The sequence below is a fragment of the Pholis gunnellus genome (genome assembly GCF_910591455.1).
Source record: "Pholis gunnellus genome assembly, chromosome: 2".
NCBI lineage: Eukaryota > Metazoa > Chordata > Actinopteri > Perciformes > Pholidae > Pholis > Pholis gunnellus.
In genome coordinates, this window is record NC_136536.1 from 9,655,926 (window position 1) to 9,680,511 (window position 24,586).

Here is a 24,586-nt window from a genome sequence, read left to right on the forward strand (position 1 = left end):
TAACATTACCTTGACACCACTCACAAGTCTTATTGAGGAAAAGAGACTGCCAGAAAAGACAGAAGCAAACAGTTAATATAACAGAGGCCTCCTCAACCTCTTTAGTTATTACATCATGTTCTGGGCAACCCAAAGAATGTCTCTGTTTCTGTAAACACAATTCAAACACACAATGCTGTTGAATATGTCCTGCAGGACCTGCAAACCGAATATTCGACACACAGTCTTGATAATCTTGTGTGGAACTGGAGTAACTTTCTTACTTGTTTACTTACGATATGCACCACCTTATTGCTTTATTGATCGAGCAGTCTGCGTTGTTGCACTTTCCAAAACACAGAGCCCACTGCCAAAAATCCTCCCCCCCCCCCCCCCCCCCCCACACACCTTTAACTCTCCCACTGCCTTGATCCCATACAGATGTTCCTCTTTAGCACTCCCGTCTGGAGGGAGCCCACAACCTATTGTTCATAAAAATCAATTCCACGGTCCCGGCCGACCCCGCCCAACACACACAGCACGCACGTTTCAGTTTCACGAGCAGACAATCATGCATACTCGGCCTTAGACACGCATGATGAGAAACATAACACAGCATGGAAAGTTAGTCAACATAGCAACAACTGGAACACTTCTGGGAAATCCCAGCTCAGAGGAGAACTCACAAACATAGACTCTTTCTCTCTCTGTCTCACTTTCTGTCCCCCGACAACCTCTCTTTGAGTCTCTTCTTCGTCCCCCAGCTTCCTCTACGTCCTTTCTCTAGTTTTTTTGAAAAGGGCAAACTCCACGGGCCTGTAACGAGCCCTAATTGGCTGTGATTGGGTGGCACCGTAGACATCTTGAAGTGATTTATGCTCAAGGTTGAGAGGGTTGTGAAGGTTGGGAGTGCTTTCGGTCTCAGAGCTTCTCAGTCATAACCCCAGGAGCTTTAAATCACCGATCCAGATTCCCTTTGGAGTGTATCTATTAAGGGTCGATGCATATTGATGCACTTGCAGAGAACGAGAGCAAAGCATTAGGTACCGCAAAAGGCATTTCAGAACTCGTATTTCACGGCTCTATATGTTTTTATGTGTAATTCCACTTTTTGCTATTAAATTGAGCAATCATTTATTGGCCCTTTAATGACCAAGTTATAGGACTAATCTGATATTAATTTGCCACAAAGGATCAAGAGTGAGAAAAACAATAACAGGAAATGAAAGACTTTCACAATAGAATTTCCATTAACATGTTTCAAAAACAGTTCCTTGTTTTGACTGATTTTGAAATACCTAACTTCCCTGACTGTTCCGTCATCCATCACAACTAACGCGAGCACCCCACCATAGCGCTGGCATCCTGTAAGTACATAATAAACTGCGTGTGTTCTTGTGAGTGGTGGCCAGATAAGGTCTGCGGGATTAATTCATTAGAGTGCTGGCTGCCCAGATGGCTCTCATTACATGTATCTGTTCAATTCATCTCTGGAGCACTTTCTCACAAGTCAAACTGTCGGCAGTAACAGCGGTCCATCAGCAAAAGAAACGTGGTCATTCTAGCCAGTTGTATTGACTGATATTATGGTCTCCAGGGGCCCTATTAAAAACCAGCATAACGTTCAAATACAGCTTTGCTGAAACAGATGTGAAACATTGTTATTATTAATTAGTTTTACCAGGATATGAATGACTATACTTATTTTTAAAATGACTCTTACTGAACTGTTAAATGCAGGGGTTAATATGAAATCAACAGTTGGAAGCTCCTAATTTGATGTTGTTATTTCTGTTTTTCTGAGTGGTTTTACAAGGACATTTGACCACAAAGCTATTTCACCCATCAAACCATGAGATGGCACTACAGGATCAGGCTTTTAATAAAACCATCCCACGTCTGCAACAAAGGGAAGAGAGACTTCTGAATGACTCAACTCTGCACTCTTGTGGCAACAAGAAAAACTAAACAAATCCATTTTTGTTGCATTTCCTCAATTCTTGCCATAGAAAACATGGAGTTGACTAATGCCATGCCACGAAACTGTCAGCATGTCATACATGGAGGTGAAGAAAATTGTGAACTAAAAGCTGAACTAAACCAATGTGTAAGTGGAGATGGCAAACAAAAGAACTCAGACAGCACGCACCCACAATCAGATCAGTCAGCCTCCAGACTGTATGAGGCAGACCATTTCATCCAATAACCCGCCATAACCCGTCTGGAGTGTTTTTTGGATATGGTGATGAGTGGATGAGGTGGTGTGTGTGTGTGTGTGTTTTGAAGCAGGTAGCTATACACCTTCTGAAGTGTTGCTTTGGGCTTGCCGGGAGACGCTTAGGTCCTCCACATCAAATATTCATTTCACAGAAACTCCTAAGCCTTAAATAATTCTCAAAGAAGTGTGCAGAAAGCGAGCCCTTGCAATCCCGGGCACGTTTCGATCTGGACAATGGATTCAAGGAAGGGGGGGGGGGGGGGGCACGGGGAGGGAGACAGAAAGAAGGAAGGGGGGGGGGGGGGCAGACAGTGGATTGGATCTATTGTGTGGGAACAAATGGGTTGCGATAAGGGGTTATAACAGATTACGTTAAAGGGGATTAAAAGCGGTGTAACATTTGAAACGTGTTGCTTTGTAATGGCAAATAAAGATCACGAAAGACAATGTTAAATATCCTGATTCATCACGTTTTGACTTCCATGATGGGCTTAGGATAAACCACTCGGAAAACATCTGATGGATATTGTCTGTTGATTTAGTGGACCACGTCTTCATTTCAAGGTTTTTTGAAAACCTACTTTCATGCTAATTGAGCCCACCCTCTGTCAGTCTGTGTGATAACAACCAGCACCTGATCTCATCTGATCTGACCCTGCTCTCATCCAGGACTTTATTCCAACCACAATTACACCATACCGGATGGATGATCTCGCACTCATTATCCCTCCATATCGGAGACCCTGACTGAACGAATCTGTCCCCTCTGGTGAGTGTGTGGCAGGTGGTGTGTCGACTTGGCCCCCGCCCCAGTCCTCGGCCCTGGCGCGCTGATAAGAGCTCAGCGTGGAAAATCAGACAGCGGCGCTCTGGCCTTTCAGATGCGAGCCGGAGAAAATGAGCCATGAAGGAAATCGGAGGTGATTATCTTTATTATCAGCCAGGGGAGTAACTGTGGAAACGGCGACTTGTGGGGGGGGGGGGGGGGGGGAGATGCACAAGCTGTTCCAGTGGCATGCTGATTGGCCCATACAAGCTCCAGTGGTAATTAACATCTGCATATGCAAACGAGTGCTCCAGCTAGGGAAATTTGGCAGGCGTTTCTCACCTGCACCCTGTGCCTGAAAGCAGCAGGGTAGTTGAGTTTGTGTCACCATGTGGATGTGTGAGAGTGTGTGTGTGTGTGGGGGTACACAGTGCAGACGCACGCACACACGCACACGCACACACACACACACACACACACACACACACACAGAAAATCAAATTACGTATGTTCTGTGACTTCATATTCACAACACAACCCTGTTCATAGGGTGCACTTGTGTATTTTAATGTTCCTGTGCATTTGCATAGCTGAAAAATACTTACGCCTGCACTTTCTTTCGAAGCACAGCTGGTTTGGATGGACCGGGGGGGGGGGGGGGCACTGGGTCGAATGGACGCCATTCTCCCACCTCTTTGTTTTCTGCTGTGCCGTGCTAAAAGAGAGGAGGCCACACAACAGGAGGCTGTCAGTGGGCCTGCTGGGAGAGACTCATTACCATCTCAGGGAGCAGGGACATGTCGCGTCCAGAGAAAGGCACTGACCTGCTGATAGGGACAGTGCTCAGAAAAGTGGGAGAACTTGTTGTCTGCAAATGGCAGAGGGAGACTTTCCATAAGCATGAGTGAAGCAGTTAATTAATAGCCGTTTCCCTTTTCATTTGAACATGCATGTTTGCATGAGTTCAGGGTCTCGTGATGCACCTGTATCCTTATGTGTGTGTTGTTTTTCGAAATTCATACTATTTCCTGTGTGTGTGTGAGACACAGACAGCTATACGAGTCTCTGACCTGTGAATTATGCAGACTAGCGCCCACTGACGTGGCCGGCGTGTGTTGTGCTGTGGAGTTCTAATGAGAGAGAGGCTAGCGGGCGGCAGGCAAGACGGGCTGCGGAGCAGACTGAGAATGACAGCCCCAACAACGGGAAGCCAGACTATAAATAGAGCCTGTGCTGAGTTTATGACACCTGGATTCACATTCGTTCGCAATTTCCCTCCGACCAACTTCCAGACCTTCCACATCTCTTTCTTGTGTTCTTCTCGGCCTCCGTGCTGCCTCCAATGTCTTCTCTCTGTTTTTTTGCATCTCTCTTTCTATTAACTTTCTATTGTTTTTATTAATTAAGTTTACCAAAAATGTTAAGCTCACATACTCGGCGTAAGGCTCTGACCTGGGGGTGATTAAGTAGGAAAGATACCTGCATCTGATATATACAAGTTGGGTTTATGATTTTCAGCCAGTCAAACGTATCTATTCTTAAATATATTATCTTCTTTCGCCCACTTGTTTTTACAGATTCATGTGGTGAAGTATTGAGAGACAGATGCACTGTTGGTTTGGGCCTTTTCATTAGTTTTTTTGACAATAACACCCGGGCTTTGTATTGAAAAGAATCTGCCGATACGATCGCCATACAGGGATTATGATTAAAAATAAATTGCGCTATATTGAGATACAACAGGGTAATATATTGCAATTTTTTAAGGAGAACTATCATAGTATAAAAATCACCAGCATTTGCATTGAATCTGAGGAAAACAAGTTTAATTTTGAAATTCAATCAGAACAACGGGATTTGCATTTGCATTCATCAAAGTCCCGGTAACATCCAACATCACAGCACTTCTTTTGTGAAATCTGAGCCTCCGACTGCCACAAATCTTTGCATGTAAACTATCATTCTAAAATCATTCTATAGAAAAATACGATACCACAAAACATAATATTGCGATGCTGAAGTGTTTCAAAATGTTCTTACACCCCAGACTATCGCCAGACTTATCCTTATAAAGCTGATTCTGAAAAGAACCTCTACGTTACTGCCTATGACCTGCATGCATAGATCTAAATGATAAATGGTGTGCAGGTATACAGCGTGGTGGGAAGCCCCTTACAACGCCCAAAATTGTTCCATGCACTCATCAGAGGCAGCTCAGGGTGTTTGTTCAAGGACGCTTGGAGTTGTCTCCCATAAATCTAACCTACAGAATGAGTGCTTTTCGGCTACAAAAGCAGAACTCTGCCAGCAACACCACATTACAGAATAATACGGCACTTTTCTTCCTTATCAACCACATGGCTACAAAGTGGCAGATGTGAGCTACACATCCCCAATGCAGTGGTTCTCCTCACTTTGCCCAAAGAAGATCTCGACCAGTGGCAAAGGGAAAACAAAGACATCGGTATCCGAATGAGAAGCGCTGGGGTCCAACACAGTGTCAGGGTTTGTTTCATTGTGAAATGAAATACCCGAATATTCCTCAAAATGGAGCAGAAATCACCGCTGGTTTCGTCTCGCAAACTCACATTACCGTAATTATTTTAGAATTTGCCTTGTAATCCAGGCTGAGAATCCTACCCAGAACGAATGGGATGTCAGCTTTATGCAACTACTTGTAAAGGCATTACAGGGCGTTAAATCCCGCGTGGATTTGAATTGGTCTCAGCAGTACAGGATTAGAAGCAGCCGGGGATTAGACCTTCCCTAGAGGAAATATAGGAGCAGGGGTGGCCAAGAGACTCAAGATAAAGAATAAATATTGCTTGATAACAGGCTGCAATAGGAAGCTGAGAAGCGTTGTTTACCACTACTCCATTCTTCTGTAAACTGTGTCTAACTACACTCTTTTTGTTTGTTTGCTTGTATTAATGTCAAGTATGAAGGGCCACTCCTCTCTCTGTCTTTACACCATCAGTTAAATCTTTTGACACAGGTGTGACACCATTATTCTTGTGGTGCAAAGTGGTTGCACAGTTGCCAGAATATATTTTCTCACATGTGTGGATGATGAAAACAGCCAAAAATCACAACGTGATTATTATAACAGAATAAAGTGGTAGACTCAGTGAAGGACTCGACTGAACACGGTCATGGGCACCTGTACCTCCTTCTCTACAGTCTGCCCACTCACATTATTTTCGGTTTTCTTTCCTCTGATAAAATACAAATGCACCAGGACAAGTTGGCAAACGTTTGAGCTTGTGCCTCAGTGGTCATCCACAATCATCCTCTTGAGGAATCAATGACCTCGCTGCGCCATTTCATTCCAGCTAAACACGCTCACCCCAACACTTCCATGAGCAACCTAATGTGATTGCAGCCCCTGTGGTGGCGCAAAGAAGCCCGAGCGCCAGTGTGCGCTAACAGACTTGCATTAAAGACAAAACTGCCGCATTTCAGCGTGTTATAACCACCGTCTATTCTGTTAGCCGTTGGCCAGGAAGGAAGTGAGTGGGAAAATGCAGGATGAAGCCAGGCGATGGGAGAGAGATGGCCTGTGTGTCTCCTGGCGCCTGAACGCTGCGGGGGTCTGGGGATGTGTCTGACAGAGGCCGAAATTGGCATCACCTTTGGAGAGGGGATTTCAAACTGTGAGGCCGGGAGGCATATAATATACTGCGAGAGATGAAAGGGACGAGTGTGTTAAAAAAAAACAACGGGGATTTAGTTATTGTGGTTTGGCCCGTTGATCACGATCATGAGGAACAGCGGGCTATTTTGAGACCAGACCATGCTTCTACTCTGAGTCGTCCCTCAGCCAAATGTCAACACACAGACCGTAAACAAAAACGTGACTTACAGACGCTCCTCATTACTCCATCTTGCTCCAGAATGATCACATTTGAACCTTTCTTCAGTATCAAACTAATCCAGTAATGTTTGTCTGTCGATTACAAAGTGTAGTCCAAAAATGCGGCGCTGAAGTCGTGGCATGCGTTTCATGCTGAATCTTTGTAAACATCATACTTCCTGTTTACGTTCCCCAAAGCATTGTGGGAACGGGTTATGATTCTGTCGTCTCTATTTATCCAATTTGGGTGTTTGCTCAACAAAAAGACACGAATACAGATTTCGGCTCTATGCAATTTTTAACCAGCAAAGTTTATTTATATATAACAACAGTACAAAGTGAATCCTTGGCTTGCAAAATAGGTGTGCTTCATATTTACAATAGGTACACAATAATATATTATCATAACAAAATCAAAGCAAATAAAAAAACAAGAGAACAACCTTTTTTAAATACTTTAAGTTTCTTACAATTTTCACAACACTTTTTATAAAACAAGAAGAACAGACAGCCATTATTATTATCATCGTCATCATCATCGCCAGTAATTACTATTTTACAGAACTCCAGTGTCTACAAAGGGTTTGTTTACAATGTGTTTAAAATGGAAGGATACTCATTTTATACTTTGTGATATTTCGACTTGAGTGTAATACATCGGTCAGGATTTCAATTCCTCTGTCTAATGCCAAGAAGCAAACAAAATGCTGATTAAATGCTTTGTTTTGTATAAGGAATGACACGTGCCAGTCTAAAAACCACAACACCATCTCTTCGATCACACATTACACCGAGAGCAACAAAAAAAAAAAAAGTGCACAAAGCATCTTCAATTAGCAATCAGCTCGAGCTGAAAAGAGGTTGTGTTTAAGACAATCTATCTATATCTCACACAACTGGCAGTCAATTGGGATTCTGCGCTGCAGAAAGAGTAAACAAATTGTTCTCTTCTCAATTCAAACTGAATTTAAAACGTTCTCAGAAATGAGTGTACAGCATGGAGACAAGCTGGTAACAAAGCAAAAAAAAATAAAAAATCTCTTTCACAAAAAAAAGGTGCATTCAGCTGTGATGCAAGATGTGCACAGATGGGCTTTCGGGAAGAATTTGCAGTTAGACTAATGATGGCGTGGATCGATATGGAATACCGAGCAGAACTAAAGCATGAATTAAAATGCATGCACGAATCTCACACAAGACAAAAGGAAACATCCTGATATGAATGATCTCTGAGAGAAAAATCAAAGCCACTTTCAACCAATTTGTGTGCCTCTGATTACGTTAGTCACAATTCTGAATACCGGGGAGCTCGTGTAAGGGTTGGAAATACTCTAATAAACATACATTTTTCATCCCTTGCAAAAAGGAAAAGGCATTTAGGTCCTGTTAAAATGATAAAAAGCATTACTCCATACAAGCAATGTGAGGTATGAGGAGGATACAATTCTATATGCTGAAATTGGGAAGACACCTTAATCAGAAGGAAGAAGCTTTATGTGTTGTGTATGTACTGTATATGTGCGCCACTGTGCACCTATTGATGTGTATTAGGGAGCGAGAAGGTGCTTTTTCAGATTACGGACCAAATTACAAACTACTCTGCCCCCACTGGCCGAACACAGGAATAACATGTCAATCATCACCTCATCCTACATTTCTCCTTGCATGTTAGTTTGATGTTTTTTTTTCTTCTTTCCATCTTCTGATCACACTGTGCACACAACTGACTCAGATCAAAGAGCAGCTTCAAAGCCGGAGCAGGAAACTAGAGCTAAAGGGGTTCTCTCTCTCTTTCTACCTCTCCCTCTCTCCTCATTTCTCAACACTTCTCTTCAAACGGCTCAGGCGAGCCGAGTGCTGAGCGAGGCAATGTCTGCCTGAGCCAGGCTGTAGCCTCTTCACCTTTCCTTTTACTTTATCTCGCTAAGACAGTTCTCAGCAGAGTGCCAGTGCTGGGTATCACTGAAAAACCATTGGGCTTCCGAAAGCACTGAAAGGCCTGTGCCCGAGTCGAGGACTAATAAGATCAGGAACACTATGCAGGTGGGTATCTAAGGCCACAGAGAAAAGAAGCACCTTTCACCCACTACTGGTGTTTATCATGCTCTCGACACACACAATTGCAGTATACCGTGCAAACCTATAATACTACCTATTTTCAAGTACTTGATGTAAACAACAAGTAAAACAACAAAATTAAATGACATATCCCGAGGATGGAATCGACAGTTTGTTGTCATCCAGCTAGAAGGTTGAAAGGTTACATCAACCTTTTAACTTGAGACGTTTTGGTTTAAGTCAGGAGACGCACCCACACAACATGAAACATACTCGTTTTTTATGTCTTTTTCATGTTTTTTCTTCCTCATTCCCAGATCCCTTTTCTGCTGCTTATGTTTCGTACCTTTCACAAAACTCACCATTCCAGTTATATGAGCCTCGGCTTTCACCGGCTCTACACTCCAACGTGAGAGCTTCGAGAGCTTTGCTCCCTCTGTAAAGCATGAACCGATTTTTGACACGTTAGTGAACAATTTGAAACAACAGGATCTTTTGGCACTTGTTCAAACTAAACCCACGGAGCTAGGCTTCTTATTGTCTGTGTGAGGACATGGGTGGTGGTCGGGTAAAAAAAAACTCCCCATCAGCTAACACCTCAACGGGCCAACTAGAGCTGGCAGGACTCATTGGCACTTGATAAAATCAAAGATGGACCCTTAGAACACTTCTGATGTGTGATAGCATGCATGACAAGTACACATAAAGTTGATCAAGTTCCCAAAGAGATACACACTGTGGTTATATAAATGAGAGTTTCAGCCTACAGAGACCAATTGCTCTTGTCTGGTTCCTACTACTAACTGCAAGCTGCACATACTGTGGCGTATGAGCAGCGGAGTCACAGCAGCGACGGCCCACAATGCAGACGATACACACTCTTCCTCTAGCATAAAAGTGATTTGGGGTAAATAAAGTTTGGGAAGCAGCTGGATGGGCTGGGGCCAGGACGGACAAATGGAGTTGTTCACTTGATGAGCTACTGCAAATATCTATGGCGCTCGGTTCCACCGAGCCCCTTTCTGTTTGCAAAACTCAAATAGACATACAAACAAACAAACTAAAAACATTTGTACATTCACATACACTGATTGGCCAGTATCAGCCGGTACATACACAGATGACCTAACTGCTGAAAAAAAAAAGCCTCGGACACCAGATTGATGCTGATTTAAGGTCATCTCCTAAATACACGATAGACTTCATCTCCGTCACCCTCAGTTTAGGTGCAAGCATGCCGGCTGAACTGTGACCACCACGAGCGGAGTTCCGTTGACTCTTCGAATGATGAGCACAAGTTTCATGTTTTCCTGTACACTTCTGATTGGATAAAAAGCAGAGGTTTTGTCCGAGTCCCGTGAAGCATCAGTCCAAGAAGGGAAGGAGTGAGAGAAGACTTGGGCCACGGCCCGTTTCACTACCGCACTACGCTGATGTAGTGTTGCACTCTTAATGTCTCTATACAACAACACGTATGGGATTCCTGGGTGGATTTTTTTTCAACTGCAACTGATAATATTCAAATGTACAAGTACAAAAATAAAATCTGAGGAAAATCTGAATGCAAACTCAGCTGTCCAACATGAGATCTGCTCCTCTGCTTCTCGCCTTTTTTTTTTTTTGTCTCCGTTTCACACTCAAATGTGAGTTTCTGTCTGGGTGGGGAATAAATTTGTTCCTCCGTTTGCTCTCACCGTCTTCCTCAGTACGACACAAACACACACTCATGCACGCACGCACGCACACACACACAACATACAATTTCCTGTCAAACTGAGAGAAACAGAGACAAAAAAAAAATAAAAAAAATAAATACAAGCCATGTTGTTGCCTTCTCTGCTGATGCCATTATTAGCTCCAGCTGCAGGGCCTCTATCTTAGTCTGTGGGCCCTTAGCTGGTGCCATCATGGAAGGAGGTGAGAGGATTACAAACTAAAGCAGTTGTATGTCAGTCCGGCTTTGGATGCAGAGAGGTCCCAGGTCTGGTTCGTGGTTCTAGCTCCCACGATGAGAGGTAAGTAATTCGGGACCGTTTTGGGAGGCTCTGTGGAGACTGTGGTCCTGTCTCTCTCGTCCTCTCTCTCTCTCTCTCTCTCTCTTTGAGTGGCGGTCACTCTCAGCTCTCGAGCGACATGGCAGAGATGAGCTGCTCCACCTTGTAGGCCAACTTCTGCTTCCTCGCCTGTTCATCCTGCTCCAGGGCTGCTGTGATCTGAACAGAAGAAAAGACGACGGTCATCGAACTAGAATTACCGTCTCGCTGTTGTTTGCCTCGACCAACCAGTCAAGTTGCAGTTTACATCCACATCTGTCCAAAATGTCATCGCTTCATGATTTTATCCTATTAGACAGTTGTGTGACATTGTCATAATTAGGATACGAGGTTATTGAATTATGGCCAAAAACTTGAGTCCAAGAGGACGTTTGTGCCAAATTTGAAGAACTTTGCTCAAGGTGTTCCTGAGATATCACGAGAATGGGATGGACAGACAACCCCAAAACATAATGCGTCCTCGCCGGCGACACTGACAGAGAGATGGATAGCCTGAAAACATAATGCCTCCAGCCACGGCTGTCGCAGAGGGGACACATAAAAATAGATAGTGTGGCTGCATCCTTGTTGGTTATATGTTTATCAAATTAGAGCTGTGTGTTTCCTCACAGAGTAGAGCCTGGTCTTTTAGGTTTGCATAGGCAAGTCACATGAAAGAGAAGAAAAGAATTACATCACTAACTTTGTCTTTGACAACCTGGAGAATATTTGTGTATTAGCCTTTCCCGTTTTATCTTCTGAGCCCATTTCTTGTAAATTTGGCATTTGTCAAGTCGGGTTCAAAAGGAATTCAGACAGGCTCTCCACCTCTTCGTTCTCTCATCTAGTGTCTGCCTTGTCAGGATGAATCCATGTCAGAGTGGCAGCAACACACATGGCAAAGGCCTTTAATATGAACATAAAACAGCAAAATATACTACAATATGGGCCGTGTCGTCATCACCTTTGATATGGATATCTGTGTCCAAGGGCTGGAGCTTTTATTTCAACATAAGGTTTCTAGTTTGCAACTGTAGATCCATTTCACATCAAACTACATTAGACTGGCAGTGTTTCACTCAATAATTCATGATTCAAACAAAATAATTAATTGACCCTTCTTATGCAAAGTAATTTGAAATATTCTGAGGTAAAGAGATAAATAATAAATGAATGTGGGAGAAAAACCGTGGCCCACAATGCACCATCTATTCATGTTGAACATTTTAGATTAATCACGGAATTTATTTGAGCTTTTACTCATTTATTTATACTTAGAGTCACTCAGATGCTCAGCAAGGGCATATATCATAGTGATATATCATTCTTACTGATAAAATATCTGGTTTGGACAAGCATTTTGTCAACCTAAAGAAAACAGTGCTGTTCAAAGCTTTTACAAGGCATGTTGTGTCAAGTGAGCTACATGTCATGTAGGTGTCCTTCAGTCAATGAGAACCACCCTTTCAGTTCTCAGTGGTTTGTTTTTGGTGGGTCGGTAGCTCCACCCCCTTGTATGCAGTAAAAGCTGACTGACTGCTTGTTGTCTGGAAAACATGTCAGCAACATTGTTGTTGCTGACACGTTTTTTTTTCTTTCTTTCTTTCGCATAGCATGTCAAACCTTTGCTTGCTGGCTGCCGTATTGCAGAACACAGTATCCGTCAGAACGCCTACCGTCTTCCACTCATCTGCTTAAGTGCTCTTAAAGGCTTGGCAGCAAACAGGCAGAGTGTTTCCTCCTCCTCATTGGGCCCCGATAGCAATCTATTATTAATCTGTAGCACTGTATGCAGGTGCAGCTCCCACTGCCATCTCCCAAATCCATGCAGCTCTGGCCTGGTCAGCCCTTTGTGAAGGGCTGCGTTAGAATGAAGAACCGTTAATGCGCGCTGAGGTTTTTACACACTGCACTCGGGGAGACGGCAGATACTGCAGGATTGATGGGGTACATGTGTGTGGAGTGCATGTGTGCAAAATGAGTGTGAGTTTGCATATGTCTCGACGCATGTGTGTGCATCAGACAGCTACAACTGCAGAGGCAGCAAAAGTGGGTGGATGAGATTCATGGAGAGCAAAGGGGAAGCTGACTGGATAATAGGTAAAAAGAAAAGGAAGTACAGGAAGGAGGGACAGAGAAAATAAGAGAGAGAGAGAGAGAGAGCGAGAGAGAGAGAGAGAGAGAGAGAGAGAGAGAGAGAGAGAGAGAGATATACTGTGGTCCAACATAAAGGTCGGGCTAATGCTTCCCAGAGGAGGAGCTGACATTAGAAGCAGAATGTCTCCATAAATGCAATCTCTTTCTCCTCCTTCCCTATCTTCCTCCCTCCTTTTTTACGCTTCCTGTGATCTGACAGTGCCTGTGTGTGTGTGTGTGTGTTGCCTACGATTCCGCTCATGAGAGCCATATATAACAGATAGTCCACTCTAACTCAGCACAGACGAAAGGACGGAGCAGCATGCTGAGAGCTTGTAGACATTTACTGTCTGCTCTGTAGATCAGACACACTGCCTTGTTAAGCGCAGGTCTCTCTAGACCTCTAGGCTTCGGGGAAGTCTACTGAAGACTCTGAGCTGACCTCACTAACCTTTGCCAGTTATGAATAGTCTGGGAACTCCAAGGGCAAGATAAACGTATATTAAAGTGTGGGGGCAAATTTGCTGCACGTCTTTTGTTCAATTTGCGCTGGCAATCTGCCTGTAATTAGCAGCTGATTTTCTAAGGCGGCAGTTCATTACGCAATCAGACCTGGGACAGCCCTCCAGGTAAAATCTTCAAGCGAAGGTGCTCAGTATGTAGTTCAGAGAGGAGGGGTTTATAAAGAAAGAAATTATGCTGCGCAGAAATAATTATGCAAAAACATTCTTTTGTGTACATTTATTATAATATGCTTGTAGGAATTTATGCTATTTATGAAAAGGACGAGAGAGGGAGGGAGCAAATAGAGGAACAGAGATAGCAGAACAGCGCAGCAGAAGCTCAACGCAGAGCAGGTGGAGGGTGGAGATGGTGCTGATACGGATGACGTTTCAATAGAATACAGAGCTAAATGTCATATCAAATTTAATTAGGAAAACACATTTCTCATCCTCTCTTTCTTTGGTGCTATAAAATAGTTATTTTAAACACTCCTATGCCAATCGTGCTCAGGATATTTTGTACAAAAGTGGACCTAATAAATTAAGGAGGCACCAATACCGATATTGGGACGATATTGACTCACACAGCTGATTCGGGTATCGATTCGGTTTATTCAATTATATGTTTACATACTACATTATATACCGGAATATTAATTCCTGTTTGTTTTTGACCAATTTTTTTGCTGCATTTTGAATTGTAATTCTAGTTAATGAGTCATGCATGATGTGGCCTTACACATAAAGGAATGATACCAGTCACTTCCACACAGTGAGGTGTACAACTTATTAATTAAACCCTTGTATTGGCTCGGTACTCTGTGTCGGTCGGCACCCGAAGTCCAGGTATCGCTATCGGGACGGAAAAAGTTGGATCGAATTCATCCCCATCGTAAATAGCACGAACCTCAGCGATTCTTCCAGAATGCATCAACAAAAAGAATTGTGCTTATGTTAGGCGTGCATGCGTTTATGTAAGCATCACTTACCTCCTCACTGTACTTGCTGATGTAAGAGTAGATCTCATTGAGAGCGCTGATCATGTTAAACTCTGTGGAGTGGAGTCTGGCCTGTTCTGCCAAATAGGCATTCATGTCCTGGTCACTGATGGCTGGCAGCCGGTTGATGTCGGCGTAGTACCTGAGGACGCAGACAAGGGGCAACACTTGGCATCACTCGCAGGCACTCACTGAGTCAATGCAAAATTCTTTATATAGTCACATTTTTTTTGCCATAATATCGCTTTCACGAACAATGAATGTCTGGTAATAGACGCTGACAAAAGGCTTTTACGTAATCTGCTTGAGAAGTGTAGGCATGAAGAAAGAGAATTATGAATCAATTCCCCCAAGTATCCCAGATTTTATTGTAAGAGGAACCAAAAAAAGATGTGACAGATGGGCGTATAAAACTCGTACCTCTCTACCCAGCTCTTGTAATTGGGGATATCTTTAGCGTAGAGTAGCTTATTGGATGGAGAGTCTTTGCCCAGGCGGTGCTCCGAAGTGGAGCAAGAATCCATAAAGGTCTGAGCTACTACAGACAGGCAGGCGTCCGTGATGCTGCTCTTATGGATGTCAAACACGAACTGCGGGTTCTTGATCACGTTCACCCAGAAACGCAATGGAAGGCTGGAAGATGGAGACAAAAAGAATATGTAAGAGAAGAGTGAAGTTATCTCACTTGGTGAGTTTAACAAAGGATTGCTTCACCATATGCCATGGCATGAGGATCTCCTGCCCTTACCAGTTGCTTTTCCACGTGTGACGTACATCTGTGTCATGAATGCCATGTTTGTCCGCCTGCTCATCCAGGAAGTCAAACATGTATTTGATGGCGAGGGGAAGAGTGCTCCCTCGGTGAACTGTGCTGAACAACGTCTCAAATAGATCGTCGACAAATTTTTGTAAAGTACCCTGGGAAAAGGAGAGTACACAGAGATGAGCAATTTGTGGGCAACGGGAGACAACACTAAAGCAGCCAGAATGCAGTAATGTCATGAAAGGATAACTGAACATGTGCTAACGCTGATGTACGGGAGAATATCTTACCTTGGTAGCTAGCAGCCTGGTCAGATAAATCTCAGAGACCATCTTGCTACCGCGGTCTCCTTCCTTCTGGTCTCCGTGTTCGTGGTTCTTCACCAAGTGCCACACCTTCACACCACTTTCTAGATCAGGGGTTATCATGGGGGCACGTGAGCGGAGGCTGTCGGGACTGCCCGTGTAGCGGAATGAAGAGTCTGTCCAGGAACAAAAAAACAGACATAGAATCGTCAGTAGTCCTAAATGACACAGCCTCACTCTCGTTTCCATCACTCCTTTGTAACGCATTACAAGGCTGAATCTTCCATGTTCCACCTCTGCTCTAAAGGCCTTTACACACCGGGGGCGGGATGAATAAACAACACAAAAATGTGGAATGCATGGCTGCGAATGTCTTGCATCAAAACTATACATGCTGGCAGCGATGCTAATTTGCAACATTTGCAACACTTTTTCAACAAAACGTTTTAATAGATTTGCACAGGCAGAGGACAAACTACCAGGATCCCATTGACCCAGAGCAGAGTCTGGCAGTCTGTCTGAGATAAATTGTCGTATAACTTAAACTACTGTAAGCTATTTTTTTTTAATTCAAGCCAAATGCTCTGAGTGAATTAGAGTTCCCTCTGGTAACCAGTATTTCTGTATACTGTATGTCTCAGGCTTTTATTGTGAAAGGTAGGAGCGGAGAGATTGAATCTAGTACTTTGTCAAATTTACTGACGTGCAGATTATTTGCATGACAAAAACACCCCTGGTGTGAAAAGGACTTAAGCTGTGCTGTAAAGGAAATTGCTGTGGTGGATAATTTCATAGATCAGCAAGTAATAAATGAGAGGGGAAGTTGTAAACTCATTTTTTTCTTCATTTCCCTCTTTATATAATCCCTGCCTCACTGACTGAGACAGGGTTGTGTCTGGCTCTTCTTAAAAGGCACTCATAATTGGCTCTTTGCTGCCACATTGTACCAACGCCATGTTGAAAATGTCCCTATCACACTCTAATCAATGCATCAAAAGATCTCTAATTCATTAAGCAGCGAAGCCACTCTCCTTCATCCATACAGTACATCGTCCTCGTCTCTGCTCCTCTGTTCCTGCCTCCTAGCTCTTCACTCCGTCTGAATGATGCTGGTTTCAGTTCCCCTAATTAGCCGCCAACTACTCTTGACAGCGGGCTCTCTAGAGATTCAGGATCTGAGGATCTCAATGAGAATCTGACCCGGCTTCAAAGGCCAAGCTGAACAACAAAGCTTTTTGCTGCCGATACAGCCACTTACACCTTTCAAATAACACCAACCTGCGCCTCTGCAGTGGCCACTAGGGACCAGGGCCTGAGTTAGGAGGGCTGAATATATGTGCTTGTGTGCAGGGTGGATCGAGGTCCCAAATCTCATCTTAATCCAGTCACTGGTTTTTACCGGTATTTCCTCATCCCCTCCATCCTTCCGGCACCCTCAGCCTTCTCTCCCAACTCTCCTAACACTAAGCAGGGACGAGCAGCTCACTTCTGCTGCAGCCCTCAGCTCCTGGACAGTAGGGGAATGTGTTCTGGCTGATTTTAAGGCTCGAGGAGGGGTTGGTGGGACGGGGGCTTTAAAATTGAGTCAAGATGCTAAGTGTTGAACGTGAAATTGGTATGAATCCATCAGCAGGTGTCGAGGTGCAGCTGTGCCTGCTGTGCCAACCCATGATTGATGAGGGACGGGCAGGCGCCAGCAGAGCCTCCGCTTCCTATGCCATGCACGTCCAACTCCGGTGATGGAGCACTCGCACACACAAAGTCAAAATTAAGAAAAGAAGGCAAGAGAGCACAGCCTCTCAGCAGCCACCAGCCGCAGCAGCTCATTGCAATTTCATGATGGATTAAAATATCCCTTGTGGCTAAGGACGCAGCTACACTCGTCTTTTCAATACGACTTTTGTGACCGGATGCGTCAGATTGGAACTCAGCTGTGTCTGCATTTGTGTGTCCACACTTAGACCTCCGTACGACCTGCCCGACTGGATAGTGATAAGATAAACCCATTCCATTTCCTATAAAAGTCTTCACAACAAAAGTCCCCCTTCATTATTGCTGCTTACTCTTCCTCCCTTCAGTATTAGTAGACTTGATTTTATTCGAGAATGGCCGCTGACAAAGCTCCGCTTATTTGGTAATAAATACACTTAATTTCCTATAAATTCTTCACAATAAAAGCACCCCATTACTTCTACAGCTTAATCTTCCTTTCTTGCTGTATCAGTAGACTTGTTTTATTGGAGAATAGCTGCTAAAAAAAGCTCTGCTAATTTGGTGATAAACACATAAACACCTCTAATTTAGTCAGCTGAAGCTCTCGCTCCAGAGGTGGGGAACTCCCGTGTGGAAAATGATGCATCCTGGCATGATGGGATGAAAAACTGTGTTAACCACGGCCTGAGATATTTGAAAGTAATGATGTAGGTGCAGAACTCCAGAAGCAGGGCCAATAAGGATATGATATTAAAATAACAACATGATGCAGATAAGGGTTCCTCCCTTTTGTTACAATGGTGTAGGTATACTTGTTTACACTTTGGTCCTCTATCATCTGTTTAAAAGAGAGTAACGCACTGTAATGTTGGACCTAACGGTCATCATAGATAATCGTCATTCCATATTATCTGAAAAACACATACACTGAAGGATACACAAAGTATCCACAGGTATACAATCCTAAATAAGACTTGTAATTGCTTGGAAGGATTAGCTCTGTTTCTGTGTTAGGCGGTTTAAAGGCAGCGTTAATTTTCCATCTCCAATCCTGATAATTGGCCATGCTCACTTTTCTTTTTTCATGTTTCTGTGAAGTATCATTCACACAGAATAACTAGCAATCACAAGTTGCCTCGTGCTGCTGCGAGTGTCTGGCATGGGACCACATTTTGCACTCATCAGCACAAAACTACAAGCGGGTGCAAGTGTGCAGGAGGCTACTGTAGTAGCCCACTGTGTCCTGCATAGAATGCATCTCCATTATAATAATATCACAGCAAACAATAGCTTTATCTCTCCCTCTCCCCTCTGCTTCTACTCTCTCTCTCTCTCTCTCTAGTCTCTTCATTACTGTACCATCCGACAGAGATTGGCCCCGAACGGCAAAGAAAACTGCAGCACACACAGTTGGAGAGAGAAAAAGGCTGCAAAAAAACAAACAAGCCCCTCTGCAGCAAAAAGAAAAGCTGCTCCAAACAGAGCTGACCATGGCTTCGGGGGAAAGTGGATTTGGCTTTGTTCATATCTGAAACAACTAATACAAAAAAAGTTTCTGTGAGGCAACGAGAACAACAGGATTACATTTGCATGGAATCAACTGCTGATTACATTTAGCATTTTGCAATTAATGTAATCAATGTCGCAACACGGGTATGAAAAGAGCAATCTGGTCTACTGACTCACCATATCTGCTGATGGAGCTGCGGGATATGCTGGCTGAGGAAGGGATGTTGTATGATGAGGTCTGTTTGGGCACCAAAGCCACAACGCAGCGGTCCGACACCTGTGAGAAGAGACACATATAACATGAATCTGCTGGTGTCATAATGCCAATTTTTTTACATTTTAAATTAGACTGGAGTATGGGTGTTAATTCTGAAGAGTTTTTTTCCTATGAAGGATGTCACAGTAAAGGGGTAGATTACTTGAAGGAATGTAAGGCCCTTAGTGAATAATCCCGTAAACAAAACACATCCCAAAACCCCTGCGCAACCCATCCCTTCCTGTTATATCTGTGTTCCCTGCTGTTCTCTACCACAGCCCCGTGGCTTTCTTTCAGCAGAGCAGAGTGCTGTGGCTGCATGATGGCTGTACTCAACATGACTGTCATTGTCATCCCCTTCACAAACATCAGAGACATGATGTAAGCTTTGGAACAGGGATAAGACGCTAAGAGGGAGTGAAAGGGAGAGTGAGAGAAAGCGGAAAAAGGGAAAGAGAGACTGTCAGAAAGAGAGAGACAAAAGACTGAAATGCTGAATGTCACATCTCGTGCACACTTCGCACCCTTAAAGAAAATGGGGTGCGCAGGTATAATAATAGCATTAGAGCAGCACGGAGTCAGAGTCAAAGAGGAAGACGAAGAGAAGCATCTGTGTAAAAGATGGTGTGTCATGAACAATAGACAGACACTGGGGTTCATCCCCCCCCTGTGGTTTGTATTTACAAAGAGCTCTTGGCCCTGTGTGATGTCACTTTAGATAAGCTGAGAAAAACTGAGAAAAACGGCAATAAAAAGAATAGTTTTTAAAACAGTTTTTAAGACACTTCTTAACAGAGATCCTTCATCAGTCTAACAGTGTATTTAATTATTCACGAAATGGCAGTTTAACTATAATACATTATTGAAACGATACCACTGTTTGTACTATGAGAAAGAGGGGGAACTCGCACCAGTGGAGAGGTGCTGACCACGGTGAAGATACCAATGTGAAGGAAAGATAGTCGCCCACTCAAAGCCACGGTGCAAAAGATATTTAATTAAATAAACCACTGTTTGTACGCCAGCACAACCCTGTTTTACAAAAAATGTAAACATAGCAAACAAAACTTGTGGTTCTTTTCTGAAAGCCAAAACAACAAACAGCTTGTTGGCTGGCATTTACAGCCCACCCCAAGGAAGGATTTCTGCTTCAGACCTACCAAAGAAAGAAAACTGACGAAATCTCCAGTGAAGATATAAACAAAAGGCAAATGCCAGGCTCCAGAAAAAATACCTCAAAGAGGAACAGAAATGTATTCTTTTCATTTGCTTTAGAGGAAATGGGCTCCTTCCCATCCCTTGTTGGAGAATAAGCTAGTGGATGTTGGGATGAGCATTTACAGAGTCCCTCGTTTGCTCTCTAAACCCAATCGCCTCTCATCCTCCCTCAGTCCCCCTTTTCTTCCCCCACTCTTGCCAAACTAATCTCGCCTGCGCTGTTAGTTGGAGTTGCCATCTGGCCTCTACTGTCCTCGCAGGAGAGACACTTGAAACTGGAAATGAAATCTGGAGGAATCCTCTTAAAAGATGCAACATGGCTTCCCGGGCTTCTTTGAGGGAAATGAAAAACGGTCTTCCTAACCCCCTCCCCCCATCCACGACCGACATCTTTGACCCCTCTATCTCTCACCTCACCTCCTTCTCATTTGTCTCCGCTTTCCTAAACCTAATTTCTAAGGCATCTCCATACTATAGGCTCCTCTAGACTGATGATGCACGGACCAACTCTGATACACCAACAGTGTAGACGTCCGTGACGTTTCACCTACTATTCATGTGATACATTTTCTCTGGGGAGCATGAAATAGCTTCTCTGCCACCCTTTCCCTTTATGCCTCCCTCCATCTCTTTCTCTCTGCTTTTTTTTTTTTTTTTCCAAGGCTGACAGAGAGGATACAGCAGAGATGGGTCCTTGTGATAGAGTAAATGATTGAAGGCGTGCAGATTCGCCCTTCAGGGATAATCCAGTGTGGGGCTGATAGTGGGCAGGTGTGATAAGGGCTGTGGGCCCTGCCTGTGATAAGACCTTCCATTAGACAGTGCAGAGCCCACCAGACAGCAGAGTGTGGTCAGCCCCATATCTTTCTTTTCTCAGCCCTCTCCACACAAACCACAGCCCTGGTCCCAGCCTGTTCCCCCTCCGTGTCCCATCTCAGCTGGACTCGTGCCCCGAGATCATGATGCTTATCACACCTGTCCACTCTGCCCAGTAGCTTGGAAACACACAACCTGCACATATGTGCCCATCTCGTCAGTAACGGCGGAATTTAACTCTTGCACTGGTGAATCTTTCTAAAAGTTAAATGCCAATCTGCTGGTAATTTAATGGAATTCAAGTCGGGTTTTGATCAATAAAATGTGTCATTAAAGTTTTTACAAATACTACGGTTGTTGCTATTGGAGATATGATTAAGGGTGCAGCTGCAGCGGCGCAGGATTAATCAAATATGTCTCGTCCTTTTCATTGGGGAAACACTATTCTTCAAATATTGACTCCATAATCATCCTGCTAAAAACCTTCATCTCGAGTCCCGCAGGAATAAGTCCCAAAACACGGAAACTAGTGAATATTTTTTGCACTTCCAATTCCCTCGTCTCAAAGTCAATGTTTTTTTTTAATGGGTTTTTGGTAAAATGCCTGTAATAAATTCTGTGGTTAACACAAGCTTAAGAAATTTAACATTTTGTAACATATAAAATACCCTTCTCAAGAAATTTGAAGCGTTTATGCGTCTTTAAAAAGGCGGTTGCTAACAGGTGGCTAAATGAGACTACTAGTCCGCCTCTGGCTTCGTGGTGGTTACATGAAACCGTGCGGTCGTGGTGTAGTTTGTTTAATTAGCGTCTCAGAAATACGTCATCCCTGCAGCACTGTATTACCACCTGGCAGAGATCTGTATTCCGATTTACATTGGGGACCAGTGGGCAAAGAGAGACAGAGCATTGGATTCATGAACAGATAGCGATGTAGTAGTATCCGTTGTGTCTGGGGCTGTTCAAAATAGCCCCAAAATGCCCCAAGTGATGTCTGCAAGGTTGGTAACAGGAGCTAGCTGGCAGGCTCTCCTGGTGTGGTCATCAGTGTCTGCTCTCCCTCTTCCTTCACCGCAGAGAAGAGGACAGACAGAGGTCACCAGGCAGCAGGGGATGGAAGTTTCCAAACTGACTTTTGTTTTTGACGCAGTCTCAAGCCTAAGTGAAAGAGGGAGCAGTCTGCCCTGAACTGTCACTTATTTGCATATTAGGAATAATATTCTAGACAAAACACACCCTGCCCATGTGTCCCTGCAAATGGATGTGGCAAACAAATATTAATATGCTGGTAAAGCCACAATCCACCTGCCATAAATCAACACTTTGTCAAACATCATCAATGTAATTACTCTCGCACTGCCTTTGAATATGATGCGGTCCTGCTTGCAATTTGAATCATCATAAATAACTTAAACAGTCTGTCAACTTCACTTCATTATAACGTCCTGTTCATGGGGGTTGTTAATGCTGCCCTCTCTCCAAAGTGACTCATGTGGCTGTGGCATCCCCGCTTACTGCCCAGACGCTGTCCAGCAAGAGCAAGGTTTGCACGAACGTGTCTCAAGATGACAGAGACGGGGGAGGTGGAGAAGAAAGAAGGTGTGATGAAACACTTTCCTTTGACGGGGGTGGAAGATTAAAACAACAAAAAGATCCAAATCAGCAATCAGCCAAAAACCCTCCGATCTCAAAAATCTTTCATCTCAACTCCCGTGTTTGTCTGTGTATAAGCATGTGCAATGCGGGTATATGCTGCATGTGTGTGTGTGCACATGCACTGTGTGCATATCTGAGTGTGCTGCTATCTTCCTCTATCTTGATCTATGCACAAAGACTGTACAAAATACAGAAACAGAGAGAGTGGGAGGATGAGAATATAGTTCCCTGACTGTGAACGCCAAGCAGTTGAATAAAGATTGAATAAAGACTGAACAAATTTGAAATGTGTGCGTTCATATTTTTAATGTTGGTGTAACAGGGAGCTAGGAAGGTGCCCATTTCCATATCCAGGTTATGTAAACCATTATTTCCCATGTGGCAGGGTAAATACCCGATGGGGTTTCTTGGGAGGCTGTGATTCCTATGAATTGTAATGCCTCTGTCTGGTCCCTGTGTCTCTTCTATGGGAGAATTAGCAAGGTGATGCTCGGTCTCACTCTGCATATTTCAGAGCCCCTTTCAATAAGTCCTCTTTACCTCTTCCCATTCCTTTTTCTTTAAGCTTTTCCCTCACTCTGGGGCTTAATGAGCTGTGCTCTCTTGCTGTGATAGGCAGCCAGATGTGCTGTCGCAAGTGCCAATGCAAGCACCCCGGCTCACACATTGCTGGCCAGTGCCAGCTCATCAAAACCGTAACGATGCACAAGTGTCTCTGTTGTCCCATCCGACTCTCATCTCTCCCACCACCAACTGTCCTATTCCTCAGTGCTCCCTCCCTTCTTTTCTCTTTCCCACGTTGCCCCGCCAGGCATCTCCTCTGAAGTCGCACAGTGTCGGGCCTTATGTTCTGCGCAGGGAACCTCAGATGTGTGATCAATAGGAATCTTTAGATCTGCTATTGAGCGTACGAATACGTGAAACAGCAACACGCACCGTGTTACCGTGTTCCCCGTAGCATCTCCCTTGGCTAACGATGGCAGACAAACTGCGACGCAAAGGATTGCAAAAAAAAACAAAACAACAACAACAGAGAAGCCCATTAGGGTGCGGAGGTGGAGCATACTGTTCTGCTTCATCAAGCACCAAAGCAATGCTGAGACCAGAGAAGAGGTGCTCAGACCAAGAGAGGGAGAGAGTAGGAAATGAAGGCAAAAAGAATTGCACGTCAGTGGGCGACAAGGAAAAAGTGTTAAGTGGGTAAGGACAAATGTAAACAAACTAAATCTGAGAAAGTGGAGACAATGAAGGTGAGGACAGAAAGGAGAGCGACAAGGGAGGGAAGACAAAAGAGGAAAGAAGCCGCATGGTGCCAAGTCCTTGGTGAAGGACACTATGATGTGTCCCTTCCTCTAATGACTCCTACATCTGTTCAATTATTCTGCATACTCTGCTGGGGCAGTAGTTCAGAATGACCCCCGGCATGAGGGCTTGAGCCTCACCATACCGCATCCCTATATCCCACGGCCCAAGTATCCAACCCCAGCACTCCCACAGCCACAGCTGCATCTCAGCCCCGGCCTCTGCTCTTGACCAGGTAGCCCAGAACCGAGCCTCATGAAGTCTTTAAGCAGATGGTCCCCCCTGGTTGACTAATGAGAGCTGGCTGAGCATGTGCTGCGAACGATTCATGACCTGCTGAGAAGGCTGCCTTCTCATTCTGCCTTGCCCGTTCCTTTTTTTTATTCCTTTTTATTATTTTCTTTATTATCTCACTCTGGCTTCCTCTAACTCCCTGCTGCTCTCCCTTTTTTTCATTTAGAACCTTAACAGCCATACATTTCCCTGAAAAAGGCAGGACTGAAC

General features: G+C 44.1%; 1 protein-coding gene across 1 annotated transcript in view; it reads right to left on the minus strand.

Moving 5' to 3' along the window:
* Positions 1-10,991: 10,991 nt before the first annotated feature.
* Positions 10,992-24,586, minus strand: part of plxna2 (plexin A2) — a gene marked incomplete at both ends in the record, with an annotated part of 147,991 nt that continues 134,396 nt past the window's right edge. The window contains 6 exons of the mRNA XM_079175089.1: positions 10,992-11,087; positions 14,536-14,686; positions 14,965-15,177; positions 15,293-15,462; positions 15,598-15,788; positions 19,012-19,111. Of these exons, the coding sequence (XP_079031215.1) occupies positions 10,992-11,087; positions 14,536-14,686; positions 14,965-15,177; positions 15,293-15,462; positions 15,598-15,788; positions 19,012-19,111 (921 nt within the window). The remainder of the gene's footprint in view (positions 11,088-14,535; positions 14,687-14,964; positions 15,178-15,292; positions 15,463-15,597; positions 15,789-19,011; positions 19,112-24,586) is intronic.